Raw genomic sequence first — 14746 nt, forward strand, 5'->3', positions numbered from 1 at the left:
GAGTGAGGCCAGGTACCGAACCTGAATCCTCATGGGTCCTAGTTGGGTTCGTTAACCACTGAGCCATGAAGGGAACTCCCACCTAGACTCTTTTTAAAGTAGTTTTAGGTTTACAGAAAAAATTGAACAAAAGTACATAATGTTCCCTTATATCTCCTCAATCTATCCCCCTCCCTAATTTCCTCATATTAAAAATTTTGCATTAGTGTGGAACATTTTTTAAAAGTGAAAATCCACTACTGATAACATAATTAACTATAGTCCATAGTTTACATTAAGGTTCACTCTTTGTGCGGTACATTTTTTGGTTTTAGCAAATGTATAATAGTATCTATCTACTATTTCACTGTTATAGTAGTTATATGGCTCTGAAAATTTGCTATGCTCTACCTGCTTATCCTCTCTCTCCCCCAGAATGGTCACTGGTGACTTTTGAAAGTCACTATTTGCTAATATTATTACTTTCACAATTGGTTTTTGGTTGATTGGTTTGTTTTTGTAATTTCATCCTTTCCATTTTTGGTGCTTTGTGGAACTGAGTTCATGTACTTTTCAGGTTTATCTGTCATTTTTAGGCTTGTTAGGATCTTGTCCACCCATCTCGTTTTCCCTACGATAGCACGGACTCTGGAGCTATCAGAATTTCACCTGGTTTTGAATTGCCTCTTTTACTTCCAAGAAGCTATTTGTACCATGGAAACAAATTCATAGCTTAAATTTCATTTATTTCATTAATTAGGCTCTCAACTACAATCTGAGCAGACAAAGACTTTTAGAAAAAGAACCTTGGAATGCATTCAGCCATCATAGCCCAGTTAATGTCTCCATGGATGGAATTCCCTGCATTCTTTTTTGGACCAAGAGGATAACAATTAAATTTAAGAATCAGACCTGGCTGGACCTTACAGATGAAGCTTTTGGCCAGGAGGCAACAGTGGATGCTGGCAACTCAAATTGTAGTGAAGAAAATGCCACGTAAGTTGATTGGAGTAAGCCCTTAGGGCAAGCTTAGACTGTTACCTGGGTGGTCCAGTTTTCTATCATTTTAGGAAATAAAATAGGTTCCTTTGCACATGACCCTGACATACATTTCTGAGGAAATGTCTAATGTTTAAAATGAAAGAACAAGTCAGAAGTTAGTTTTTAAAAATTTCTTATATTTTCCCAGTAAATTTTTTCTGAACACTTAAGCTAATTGTTACAATATTTTGTGGAAATGAGGATTCTGAAAAGGAGGGCTCCCAAACTCACTCTGCAAAAGAGAAAGGATTTGGGGCTCTGTATCACTCCAAGTGTTAAGTGTCCAACTACTTTTATCCCAACAGGGAAGAGATGACATATCACTGAGCAGAGTCGTACATATTCTAGTGGGTGAAACAGGGAAAGCTGACTCTAGCCAGGGCAGATGTTTGACTCTAGGAAGCGTCTGAGGTTGTAGAACGTAGAAGGTTTGCAGATATGCAAGGTTGCCTTTGAATGGCTAAATTTCAGAGAGTTCTTCAGGACATTTAAAAGTAATTACAATAATTACTTTTGATTTAAGATAAGCAGATTAAACATATATTTCTTTCGAAGAGGAAATCAGTTTCCAGTGCCTTTCTCTGCTTCTCAGTCATCCAAGCAAATATTTTTTGGTTATATTTGTTTTGGTCCAGGCGTAGGAAGTCTGGCATGTCCTACTTGCCTTCTATAAACCTAGCTTTCAACATTTGTTGCCATAATGAAGGCTTTTGGAAGAATCTGTGCATTTGTTCTGGCCTGGTTTATATGGGCAGAATGCTTTGTATAAACTGTAGCATACTCTGGTGTGTGTGTGTGTGTGTGTGTGTGTCTATCTGTCTGTCTGTATTCTTCCTACATATCTTGGCAGAAACACCTTTTTATTCCTGGACTTGATTTCTCATTTAAAAATTCTTAATGATGGGTAAAAATGGATTATACAAACATACACTTAGAGGTTATATTAGGAGTCTTAGTATCTTGCTATTCAGAATGACTATCTTTTATTATTAGGGAGCTAGGGAATTGTAAGCATAAGCATCCAGATTCCTCCCAGATTGTTTATTCTGTTACAGTATGACTATCTCAGAGACTCCAAGAACTCAGGGCTTTTTCCTCAGGCTCTAATTAGTTCCCTACACTGCTCTTTATGTGTGATCTGCGGTGGGAAGAGAGGATCATTGGGTGGGGATCATCTTGCCTGTCCCTGGCTGACTGGCCCTCCTTGGTTCCATTTATCCTGATCCCAGGGTATTTGTGGGGAAGATCAGAGCACCACAGCTTTTTGCTGGGCCTTAGAAACCTTAATTATCCCTGGGAACCTAGAAAGAATGGAAATTTAGCTTTTAGACCCCGCTCTGCCAGTGAGCTCTGTGCCTTTATAAAGAAGAGCCACCATAGGATCATCACCTGTGAGAGGGACATGATGGCATCTGTTAATAGTAACTAAGAGGACGTGAGCACTTGGCATTGACCGGGCACCTGCTGAGGACTTTACAGGTACAATTATCTGTTATTCCTCACAATGCTGTTGCAAATAAGCCCTCGAGTCACAGGTAGTTGTCATCTGTGTTTCAGGTGAGGAAATTGGACAAAGTTCTTGAGGTAGGAAACGTCCTGAGATCAGACAACTTGTATGGTAATAGAGCTGGGGTCTAAAATATCTTTACCAATGCCATTTTCTTTCTTATCTCTTGGCCCTCTCTCATAGGGATGAAAAAATCAAATGAGGAAATGTATGTATGAGAACTTTGTCAATCGCTGCTCAAAGTATTAGTATCATTCTCCTAAGATACTAATGATAACTAGGGTAAAATAGTATCTCTTTACCTGGTCGAGAGGCCTAGGAAACCTTTGGTTTTCACAACATGCAAATTATTATCTTTTTTTTTCTGCTTTATCACTGCCCACTCATCCTCGTGGGTGAATTCTAAGTCTGCATCACCCACTCCTTGGAGTCCTGCTCAGGAGAGTGTGCAGACATCCTGGAGAGCCCACCTAAGAGCATGAGTGGGAGGCTTCCCAGGACATGAGGCCCTCAAGGACTAGCTGCTGAAACTGTCCCTGATTCCTGTGAATTGTATAGATTAGGGAGATGTCTTTGCTGTGTTGGCAAGGAAATGTTATATTCAGGAACCAGAAAGGGAGTTGTGGAAAGAACAAACCGAAGCAAAGACATAACCATGTAAGGTCAAAAGCACAAATTAAGAAAACATGACCACACTTTAGTGCTTGGAAACAAAGTGTTCAGGGAAAGGCAAATTGTTGGCAGACAGATCTGCTGCAGAAGTCTTTTTAAACAGTGAAAGCCCTACCAATAGAGCATAATCCAGCATCTGTGTATTTTGAATTTAGGCAATTATAGTCTGAACAATTCAGAATCTGTTTTAAATATGGGAGAGTAGGGCACTTGAATGAGCAAAAAAACCCTCTTTTCTGAGTGACTCTCTATGTTGTATTTCCCATTTGTGTTCCCAGGTTATGGTGCAGTGCTTAGCACATGAAAGAATGAATGATTGCTAAATTTGCTTTGTTGAAATTGGGCCTCATGTTTTTTATTCTGCAGCAGAGCACATTAACAAGCTTTCATTGAAACCAGGACTGCTGGAGAAAGCTCTTGGGGCATCAGAAGTGTGGAGGGTGTTGAGCTGCTCCACAGAGAAGGGGTGGGCTCAGCATGGCTGTGCTTTGAGCTTTAGTCGGGGAGCCCGTTTGTGGGTAACTAAGCTATTCTGATTCCTTGGAAGAACTAGAAAAAGTGACCAGGCAGATTTATAAAGTACCATCCAAGGAATGCATTTCATTTCTTTAAAGTATTTTCAGTAATTAGTAACAGATTATCAGAGTATTGTTAAAGAAAAACTCTTTTTTTTTTTTTTTTTTTAGTCATTTTAGGCCCGCGCCTGAGGCATATGGAGGTTTCCACACTAGGGGTTGAGTTGGAGATACAGCTGGCAGCCTATGCCACAGCCACAGCCATGCCAGATCCGATCCACATCTATGACCTACACCACAGCTCATGGTAACACTGGATCCTTAACCCACTGAGCAAGGCCAGGGATCGAACCCGCAACCTCATGGTTCCTAGTTGGATTCGTTAACCACTGTGCCACGATGGGAACTCTAAAAAAACTCTCTTAAAGACTTACTTTACCAAGTAAATTAGCTTATAAAGTGTTTGTAAATTAGTACTTCTAAGGTATCTTATGTTATGTTAGAAAAAAAAAAAAAGATGTTTCTCTTAGTAATTGTATTTAGCATGGTTTATTTTATAAATAAACCCTTTTCTCCATAAGTAGTATGAAGATAAACTTCAGCTCAGTCACTGATGTTTCTGTTTCTTGATACGTGGGACTAAATTATGTTTGTGTCATTTTTTTTTCAAATTTGTAATTGGACATTTTATAACTATCTGCTTTTGCTTTTTTGGTTTTATAATATTGAGGTGTTATAACTTCTAGAAATAATGTCACATAGCATCATCCTTTATATGTTAATTTCTCACACTTTCCCACTTTTAATTGTTTATTTAGCTTTTTTTTTTTTTCCTGGCATATGAAAGTTCCCAGGCTAGGGATTGAATTGGAGCTCTAGCTGCCAGTCTACTCTACAGCCACAGTGATGCCAGATCTGAGCCATGTCTGTGACCTACGCCACAGCTCGTGGCAATGCCAGATCCTTTAATCCACTGAGTGGGACCGGGGATCGAACCCAGGGATTGAATTGGAGCTGCAACTGCCAGCCTGTGCCACAGCCACGATGCCAGATCTGAGCCATGTCTGTGACCTACGCCACAGCTCACAATAGTGCTGGATCCTTAACCCACTGAGTGAGGCTAGGGATCAAACTTGTGTCCTCATGGATACTAGTCAGGTTCATAACCTGCTGAGCCATAATGGGAATTCCCATTTTGGTCAGTTTTGGCATGTTTATACCCATGAAACCATCACCACAATCAAGACAGCAAACACTTCATCAAACTCAGAAGTTTCTTTGTGCCCCTTTGTAATCCATCTTTCTGCCATTCCCACCTTTCCAGGTAGCCACCATTCTTCCTTCTATCATTATGGCTTAGTTTGCATTTCCTACAGTTTTATATAACTATGATCATATAGTGTTCACTCTTTTCCAGTCTGGCTTCCTTCACTTAACATAATGATTTTGGTATTTCACATAGTTGCATGTATCAAAGTAATGTTCCTTTTTATTGTTGAGTGGTAAATACTCCTTTGTATGGATATACAACAGTTTATTTATCCATCTACCTCTTGATGGACATTTGTTTTTTTCCTCCAGTTTGTAGATAAGTTTCCAAATAAAGTTGCTATGAACTTATGTGCAAGTCCTTGTAGGAGCATGTATTTTCATTTCTCTTAGGTGAATACCTAGGAGTGGAATGGCTGGATCATATGCTATATGTGTGTTTAGTTTTTAGAGAAAGCCAAACTTTTAAAAAAAAGTGATTGTAGCATTTACCTTTCCACCAGCATCTTGTGAGAGTTGCAGCTGCTTCACATCCTTACCAACACTTGGTATGGTCAATATGGGACCATAAAGAAAATATTTTTATGTTTCTCTATGGTCAGCGATTTCTGAACACATTTTCTTGGGACTTGGATTGAAAGAAGTGTCTTGGTGTTCCTAAGAGATGTACCTCCTCAGAGGAATGTGATTGCATGTCAAGGAGCAAGGGAGCTCAGAACTATCGAGATATTCAGGGCTCGGAAACCCAGAGAGCTTTTTATCTTCTCCGTGGAGACGTCTGTTTACATGGGTATTAGACATGCAGCCATTTGTCTCCATTATGGTGAGCTGTTTGCTCCCATGCAAAGGTTAATAAAACTTGTACACTTTTATTTTCCCAAGGAAAATTTTTGACACTAAGAAAGCAAATGTTTCTCTCCCTCTCTTAGAAGGTGAAGGGGGATCACCGTCTCTCTTCTGTATAAACTCCCAGATTCATAAGTTGAGTGTTCCTCACCTGTGTTATGAGTCCCCCTGTGTGCAGGATGACATCTGGCTTTCAGGAGGGAAGAATTGGGGTAAAAGGGGAACTATTTGTGGCTTTTGCTTTGACAAAAGCAATCCTATCTTAATGTTCAGAAAAATGTGAATAAACATAGATGTAAAAAGCTTAAGATTAGTTTTTTTTTTAAGTTTTAACCATTCTGATTACTGTACTACAGTATCTTATTGTGATTTTATGTTTTCCTGATGACTAATGATATTGACATATTTTCATGTACTTGTTGGTTATTTGTATATCTTGTGAAGCACTTGTCTTTTGAACACTTTAAAGTTGCATTGCCTCCTTATTATTGAGTTGTTCATGTTATTTGTTGTATTTCAGATACAAGTTCTTTATGAATATGTGTTGTGGATATATTCTCCAAGTCTGTGGCTAGTTTTTTATTTTCTTAACAGTACCTTTTGAAGAACAAAAGTTCTTTTAATTTAATTAAGTCAATTTACCAGCTTTTTTCTTTTATAAAGTAATACTTTTGTATTTTTTCAAGAAACTGTTTCTTACCCCCAGATTGCAAAAATTTTTTTTGTTTCCCCTGTGTTTTATAGTTTTAGTTGTTACATTTAGGCCTGTGATTCATTTGGAGGTAATTTTTGAGTATAGTGTGGAGTAAGAGTTATTTCTATTTTTATGAACTGTGTTTCTGTCTTCTTAGGTTGTCTCTGAAGTTTGGTGATGCTGAAAATCCCAGAGGTCTTGATATAAGGTAGGTATGGATTCTACTTTGGGATGTCAGAGGTTCACACTTCAGATTAGCTCCATATAATTCATTCAGGATTTAAGTGTCAGGGGCCACTGTGAGCCAAACATTGTGACGCATGAAATGCCATGTTTACCTAATTGTACTGGAAAGTCAGTGGTATTATGGTGGGACTCTATCGTAATACTTTCTTTAGTTTCTATCAAAGCATCTACCTAGAAAACATATGAACCTGAGAATGTGATAGCCCTTTTCCTCTGAGCCAAGAATAAAATGTATTTAAAGCTCCAAAGCTGAGGATCTAGTTTGAAATTATTTTCTGTATAGCTCCTTACAGCTGAATCACTGTTATCACTTAACAGTAACCAAAAATTCTCTGTTAGCTGCATTCCAGCAGACAGTCAACCCAGGCCTACATTTTTCTCTGTTTATGTATAGAATAATGCTTCTGCCAACAGTGGCTTATCCAAGTAGTTAGGGGGAAGGAGCACTTTGAAGGCATTAGAGATTTTTATTCTTATAAAAATATAATCTTTCCCTTCCTATAGGACCAATCTTTAGTGGTGATAAACAGCTGTGTCTTTAACATTACTTGAGAAACCAGCCGGATGTGCTAGGGCAGTCTTTCCTAAGCTGTGTTGTATGAAACACTTCTGCTCTGTGTAAGAGTTTATAATCCCAGAAAAGGGGTCCTGTGGTCAAACATATTTGAGAAAGAGGCACACAGTGTCCTCTTAGAGATTCACTGTGGAAATTTGTGTATTGAAGTTTCTGTGGAAATGTGCTTTTAAGGAAGATTGCTATGCTTGGTGGCTTTGATAAACCTAGCATTTCCTATGTTTAACCTTAGTAAGCTCTTTCCTCAGAACATTTGCCTACATATCATGGGACACCAGTATTTCACTGGTCATAATTTAAAACACACAGACCATCATCTTTTGAAGAAACTTTATAAGGAAAATAGAATTCCATAAAATGACCAAACACATATACATATCTGTTTGATATTGGAATGGGGAATATATTTGATTCACACAACACTTTTTTAAAATTACTTAATGAATTTCATTGCATTTATAGGTGTACAACAATCTTCACAACCAAATTTTATAGCATTTCCATCCCAAACCCTCAGTGCATCCCCCAACCCCCCAACCAGTCTCATTTCGAAACCATAAGTTTTTCAAATCCTGTGAGTCAGTATCTGTTCTACAAAGAAGTTCATTGTGTCCTGTTTTTTAGATTCCACATGTAAGTGATAGCATCTGATGTTGGTGTCTCGCTGTCTGACTGACTTCACTTAGCATGATAATTTCTAGGTCCATCCATATTGCTGCAAATGGCATTTTTTCTTTCCTTTTAATGCCTGAGTAATAGTCCATTGTGTAAAAACAGCACTTTTTTTTTTTTTAACCTAAAGGAAAGTAACTTTATGAGTATTAGTTTTCTTATGATAAAGCTATATATGGCAGACACTGTCAGTGTTTCCTGTCTGTATCCTCTTGGGCATTTGCATTTGACAGCCCTATAGTCCACCAGCTCATCTTTCAACTGCCAGCCTTTCTTTGCCTGAAAGCTTTCTCTGGCCAAAGGGGCACATTGCCTCCCATCCCTACTGCAGCAGGGACTGAAAGAAGTTTATAATTACCCCAGCTCCCTCCTCCTCAGATGAGATCACTCAGAGCCTCATGTTCTCCTCTGTCCCAGGGTTCCCCATGGGCATTAAACCCCAGTTGCCCACAGCAAAAACTCGCTTATCTGTGTCCTTTTGGGCCACCTTCCTTTCTTCTGTCATTTCTCTTCTATCCATTCTACATATTTTGAATGACTAAATTCCCAAATAAATTTGGGATCACCTCCACAAAATACCCATATTCACGTCTTTGTCTTGGGGTCTCCTTCGGTAGGAGCTCAAAGTCAGACAAGGTTATTATAGATGTCCACTGAAAATAGAAAAATGAAAAAAAAAAAGAAAATAGAAAAATGAGAAAATATTGAGCTATGAAAAAAAATGAAAATCATTAATAATCCAACTACCATTGATAATCACTATTAACATTTATTTTTCTTACACCTTTTTTTTTAATTTTGGTAAAAGTTACCATTTTAAAGTATTCAATTCCATAGCATTCAGTATATTCACACCATCACCCTTCTGTATCAGTCTCAAATGAAACTTCTTACCATTAGCAGTCACTCCCCATTCCCCTTCCCGGCCACCTGCAGTTACCAGTCTGCTTTCTGTCTCCATGGCTTTGTCTGTTCTGGACATTTCATATAAATGGGATCATGTAACATATGACCTTTATGTCTGGCTTCTTCAATATATACTTTTAAAAGAGAAACTAGGAAAGAGCAGGAACAGAAGTAGGCACTGTGCTGCTCTGTCCACACCCCTCCATCCTTCTCCCTGTTTAACAGTAGGTACCTGTGTTATTGCCAGCTGCTGGAGCACCCTTTGCCTGCGTGCCCATCAGAGGGCCAGACATCCCACATGGCAGCCCTGACTAATTACATGAGACAATTCCAGATCTCCCAGCAGGATGGAGCCGGAGTTGCCCCCCGCCCCCGGCCCCGGCACTCTGTTCAATGCATGCCCTTACTTGTTCTTCCCTTCCTCCACGCATTTTACATCTCCCCTGTCCTCCCAGGATTTTCTTTAAAAAAAAAAAAAATCACTCACCCATAAGTCCCTGTCTTAGGCTCTGCTCCAGAAGCCAGCCACAGATTCCAGTGGCTAGGGCCATGCTACTCCTGACTCAGAAAGGGCCAAGAGACACAGAGCCAAAGATCCCATGTGCTGAACAGCTATTTGGCAAGATGACCTGGTGTTTTTACAAGGAAGGATTTTTCAGGCAGGTCTACTGGTTCATCGATGCTTCCATCTCATCAAGATTGTCATAAGAGCTTCAGTTTCAGGCTGTTATCTGAAACAGGGCTGCAGACAATGTGGCAGGCTCCACCCGAGCCCCAAGCTCAGGAGCAGTCACTTCCTGGGAAACCCTTTCTGGGAGTGGCTCCTCTCTCCCACTGCCCACCCTGGAACCTCTGACTCCAGAGCTTAGGCAAGAGATGTCCACTCCCTCCATCCTTCCTTCCCTCACTGTTCTTGGTGGATTGTTGTAGTGGGCAGGGATGGCTGGGCACAACTGCTTCCCTCAAAAAGCCTTCCCATGTGTAACTCAGGAGGCCAGGGTGAACTGGGGGTGTCCTAGATAACTTCAAATGTTTTATAACACTAGGCACAGTACAGGATACTAGCCATGCATGCCCCCTTTCAGCTTAGATAAGCACAATCCATTTTACAGATGAGAAAACCAAGTCCCACAGAGGTTATATTGCAAACCTTATCATACCACTAGTAAAAGCTTTGTTCGCAAGAACTCTTTGGCTGCTTAAAGCCTAAAGGGAACTTATTGATTAATGGGAATGAATATGATTAACTGACCTCACCAGGGCAGCATCTTTCTCCATCTTCTGGCTCTGCTGACCTTGTGTCAGCTTCATTCTCAGGCAGGGAAGATGGTGGCCAGGAAGAAAACTCTGAGCTGACAGTATCCACTTAAAAGAGCCCTGTTGCCTTTAGCTAGCTGTAGCAGAAGCACCAGGATTGCATCTTACTGATCCAGTCTGGGGCATATGCCTTTCTCTAAACCAATCACTATAGTTAAAGGGCTGCAATATGATTGACAAGGCCTGAGAGGTTTCACTGAGGGAAGAGGGTCAGCCCTATACACACCAAGATGCTGTTTCCAGAGGGAGCAGGAACACAGCCTGCAGTGGGCAGAGCCAGGATCAAAACCCAAGCTTTCACCCTGAGCTATAATGGTCTCAGCTGATTTTTTTCCCCATTTTTAAAAATTAAACTGTACATTGATTTACAATGTTGTGTTAGTTTCAGGTGTACAGCAAAGTGGGTAATCACATTAACATTTTGATGTCTATCCTTCCAGAATTTTTTTCTAGGTAGTCACACAGTTTTTAATGAGAAAAGTGATCATGACATACGGATGTTATAACTTTTTTATTACTAGAGAATGCTCCATTCCAAATGGCCAAGAGTAAGGGCTCTGATCTCAGTTTGGAGTCTAAGCCCAGCTCCAATGCTTTCTGAATAAACTTGCGCAAGTTAGTTATTTAATCCCTTAGTGTCTTAGATTCTGCATCTGCAAAATGAAGATAATAGTATTTATCTCATCGTGTTGTAGCGAAGATTAAATAAAATACACATAAAGACCATAAAAAGATGCTTGCTACATAGTAAAAGCTATTACTATTATTTAACCATTATCTATTTTGTTAATTCTACATTATTGTCCATGTAATTTCTCTCAAATTTTTTGCAAGAATAAAATTATTTTAATTTTAAGAACGAAAAAAAAAAAAAACCCCAAGCCTTTGTATTTTTCCTTTTGTAGTAATTTGTATTGCTCCCTTTGGGAGGCTGCCTTGTTATTTGCTTCATTCCCCCTCATCAGGAGGTTCTTGTTCAGAACTAGAAAAGTAAAAGCCTCTCTCTGAGCCAGTTCTACTACCTGACAAAAGAGGGAGCCATTGTACCATTGGTAGATGATGTCCTGTGTCAGCAACTGTGAATGTGCTTTGGGGTAATACTGTTTTATAATCATTTTCAGATTCACCCTTACCAATTACAACAAGTTCTCCATCCAGAGCTGGTTTAGTTTGCACCGAGTTGAGATTATTTTCAATAATTCAGTTCAAGCATCTTTTAATGCAACTGGCATATATGCAACGTCAAGTTACTCCTACCACTGCCACCGCGTCAGCAGCCTGCAGCGGTATGACAGCCTTTTGTTGCCCAGTGACACCGATATGTCAAGCCTGTGGGAGGTCACTTTTGTTGATTTCCAGGTAATAAACTAAAACATATGTTCAGCGCACCTGTGTATGTGGTGCTAAAGAAACTCAGTGTCTAAAAAGTGATATTTAAGGGAAAAAGAGGAGTGGATAGCTTTAAAATAATATTGGTGTTTTTTTCTTTATCTTCTAAGGTATGAAATAGAATAGGATCAACTATTTCCTCTTTCTGCACAGTGACACCCCTCCCCACTCCTTCCCGTGGACTGGCTTTTACATTCAGGTTTATCCAGTCACTAATAATTATCAGTGAGGAATGCCAGCAATCTAAGTTGGAGTGAAGCTGTAGCATGAAGCCCAGTGACTGACACTTCCTGAAGTGAGAGGCCCTTCTGGGGAGAAGAATTGTCGGACAATTATTTTATTTCCTTCCTGGAGAGGAGCAGTGATCCTATCAGGGCAGATAAGAAGTACATCTGCAGCTGGAATGACAGCTTTGGCAGTTAGCATAGGAATGGAACTGTCAGCCAGGGAGTCAAAAATATCCCAGAGATCCTCTTAAAGTATTTGTGGAAAGGCATGGAGGCATTAGAGGTTCCTTTTCACCACTAGAATTTCTGACTGAGAAACATGTCAACTTCCACTGCCCTGTTTACCTGTGAAAAAAGCTTACCTTGTTCTTCCCATTTGCTGAAATAGGCAGGGTTTTACATGTCCCTTGTATAGGCTTTTGATCTTTTCCACATGTGAGTATATATTTACTCCCCTTCCCCTCAGCTTGGAGAAGTGTGGTGAGGTAGATCTGGGTGGGGAAGGAGGTTTCATTTTGGAGTTTGAAAGACATGGTTTCAAATTACCTCTCAGCCATTCAGCCAGGTTACTCTACTCTCTCAATTTCTGACCTATTTTTATGGATATAAAGAATTCATGGCCTGATGTATGTACAACACCCCGACCATGTTATTTACAGATTAACAATAACTAATACTTAATCCTCTTTGTTTGTCAGCACTTTCATGGTTATTTTACATTCTTTGTCTTCAGAACTAATCATAAAGCTGCAAGATAGCTGTTATTCTCTTTGTTTTACAAATGAGATTACTAAAACTCTGGCGATCATATAACTGTTCAAAGAGATATACCTTGTAAGTGGTAGAGGCAGAATTCGAATTGTGGACTGTAGGCAGAAAGGGCAATGAGGAGGTGATAATGAAAGCAAGGAATAATTCTCACCTAATGAGAACAGGTGAATTGACTGATTTATACCTCCCTTGTTCCAGAAATGACTTATGATGACTTACAGAAATACTTTAAGAAAAATAACTGGAAAATGGGCAAACTTCATACCCATTAGGGTGTTTATTATAAAACAATCCCCCAAACCAAAAATAACAGCTGTTGGCAGGAATGTAGAGAAAGTAGAACCCATCTGTATTTCTGGTGGGGTAAAATGGTACAGCCGCTGTGGAAAACAGTATGTCAATTCCTTAAAAAATTAAACATAGAATTGCCATGTGATTCAGCAATTCCACTTCTGAGTATATACCTAAAAGAATTGAAAACAGAGACTTGCAGCCATGTTCATAGCAGCATTAGTGATAATAGGCAAAAGATGGGTATAAACCAAACGTCTATCAATGGATGAATGAAAAATAAAATCTAGCATATACCCGCAATGGAAGTAGATGCAAACTATTACATTTAGAATGGATAAATGACAAGGTCCTACTGTATCGCACAGGGAACTATATCCCATCTCCTGGGATAAACCATGATGGAAAATATAGAAAAATGATATATATGTGTGTGTGTATATATATATATATATATATATATATATCACTTTGCTGTACAACAGAAATTGATACAACATTGTAAATTGACTATAATTTTAAAAATTCACACAATGGAATATTACTTAGCCTTAAGAAGGAAGGAAATTCAGATACATGCAACTACATGAGTGAACTTCGAGGATGTTATGCCAAGTGAAATAAACCAGACACAGAGGACAGACATTTGTATGAATGATTCTGCTTATGAGATACTAGAGTAGTCACATTTGAAGATAGAAGGTAGAATGGTGGTTGTTAGGAGGTGGGGGAAGAGGGGAATAGAAAGTGGTATTTAATGGGAACAGAGTTTCAGTTTTACAAGATGAAAAGAATTCTGGAGATGGATGGTGGTGATGGTTGCATGATAATGTGAATGTACTTAACGTCACTGAACTGTACACTAAAAATGGTTAAGATGGTAGATTTTATGTATGTTTTGCTGTAAAAAATGTAAAGCGAAAAAAAGATGAGCAAAGATAGAGGATTAAGAAAAATGAAGGAATGAAAGATCAGTTAAAGCCACTGGTGAAGGTGGTACACAAAATTGTATGATCATCTGTCTGCCCTGGCTGGAAGTAGCACAGTAATTAGTCTCTGAAGCTTTTGAGCAGCTAGCCTAAGAAAGAATCACCCATTCATTGTGTGTCCGTGGGGTTCACAAGACCACTGAAAATGCACTTGTGAGGAGTGCATCCATCTTTGGTGTTGTGCAGTGTATGCCAGCATCCTCAACAGCAGCCTCATGGTGGAAGAGCATTGGGTGTTGGAAGTGGAACTTGTAAAACATCCTTCATGTAGGCAGACGCAGAATGCAAGCCCAGTCCAGGGAAGAAGTGGTGGTGATTTGGGTTATGGTATATATGCAAAAGACTGCATTCCACATACACAGCGTTGCTGACCTGGCTTTTTCTAGGAATAAAGTATAGAGTGATGTTGCATAAATGGTGAAACTCAGAGGCCTCAGGTAAAAACTGACATGCCTCAGGTGGCAAAGCATAGCTGGCATCACAGGAAAATGTTGATTCAACTCTAATTTTTGCTTTATAGGGTTGTAGATCCAATATTACTGGGTCTTCTAACTTTTTTTTTTTTAATATATTTCTTTATTTTCCCACTGTACAGCAAGGGGGTCAGGTTATCCTTACATGTATACATTACAATTACATTTTTTTCCCCACCCTTTGTTCTGTTGCAACATGAGTATCTAGACAAAGTTCTCAATGCTATTCAGCAGGATCTCCTTGTAAATCTATTCTAGGTTGTGTCTGATAAGCCCAAGCTCCCGATCCCTCCCACTCCCTCCCCCTCCCATCAGGCAGCCACAAGTCTCTTCTCCAAGTCCATGATTTTCTTTTCTGAGGAGATGTT

The 14746-nt window shown here is 39.4% G+C and overlaps 1 protein-coding gene across 8 annotated transcripts in view; it reads left to right on the top strand.

Annotated features, from left to right (window-relative positions):
• The window catches only part of ATP6AP1L (ATPase H+ transporting accessory protein 1 like), a 60488-nt gene that overhangs the window by 27135 nt on the left and 18607 nt on the right, over positions 1–14746 (top strand). For all 8 annotated transcript variants that reach the window (XR_002341797.1, XR_002341802.1, XR_002341796.1 and 5 more), the window contains 3 exons: positions 740–975; positions 6681–6731; positions 11360–11597. Coding sequence is in view for 1 of the 8 variants with exons in the window: in XM_021084512.1 (XP_020940171.1) it covers positions 740–975; positions 6681–6731; positions 11360–11597 (525 nt within the window). In the remaining 7 variants the exon portion in view is untranslated. The remainder of the gene's footprint in view (positions 1–739; positions 976–6680; positions 6732–11359; positions 11598–14746) is intronic.

This window comes from Sus scrofa, chromosome 2, assembly GCF_000003025.6.
Source record: "Sus scrofa isolate TJ Tabasco breed Duroc chromosome 2, Sscrofa11.1, whole genome shotgun sequence".
In the NCBI taxonomy this organism is placed as follows: domain Eukaryota; kingdom Metazoa; phylum Chordata; class Mammalia; order Artiodactyla; family Suidae; genus Sus; species Sus scrofa.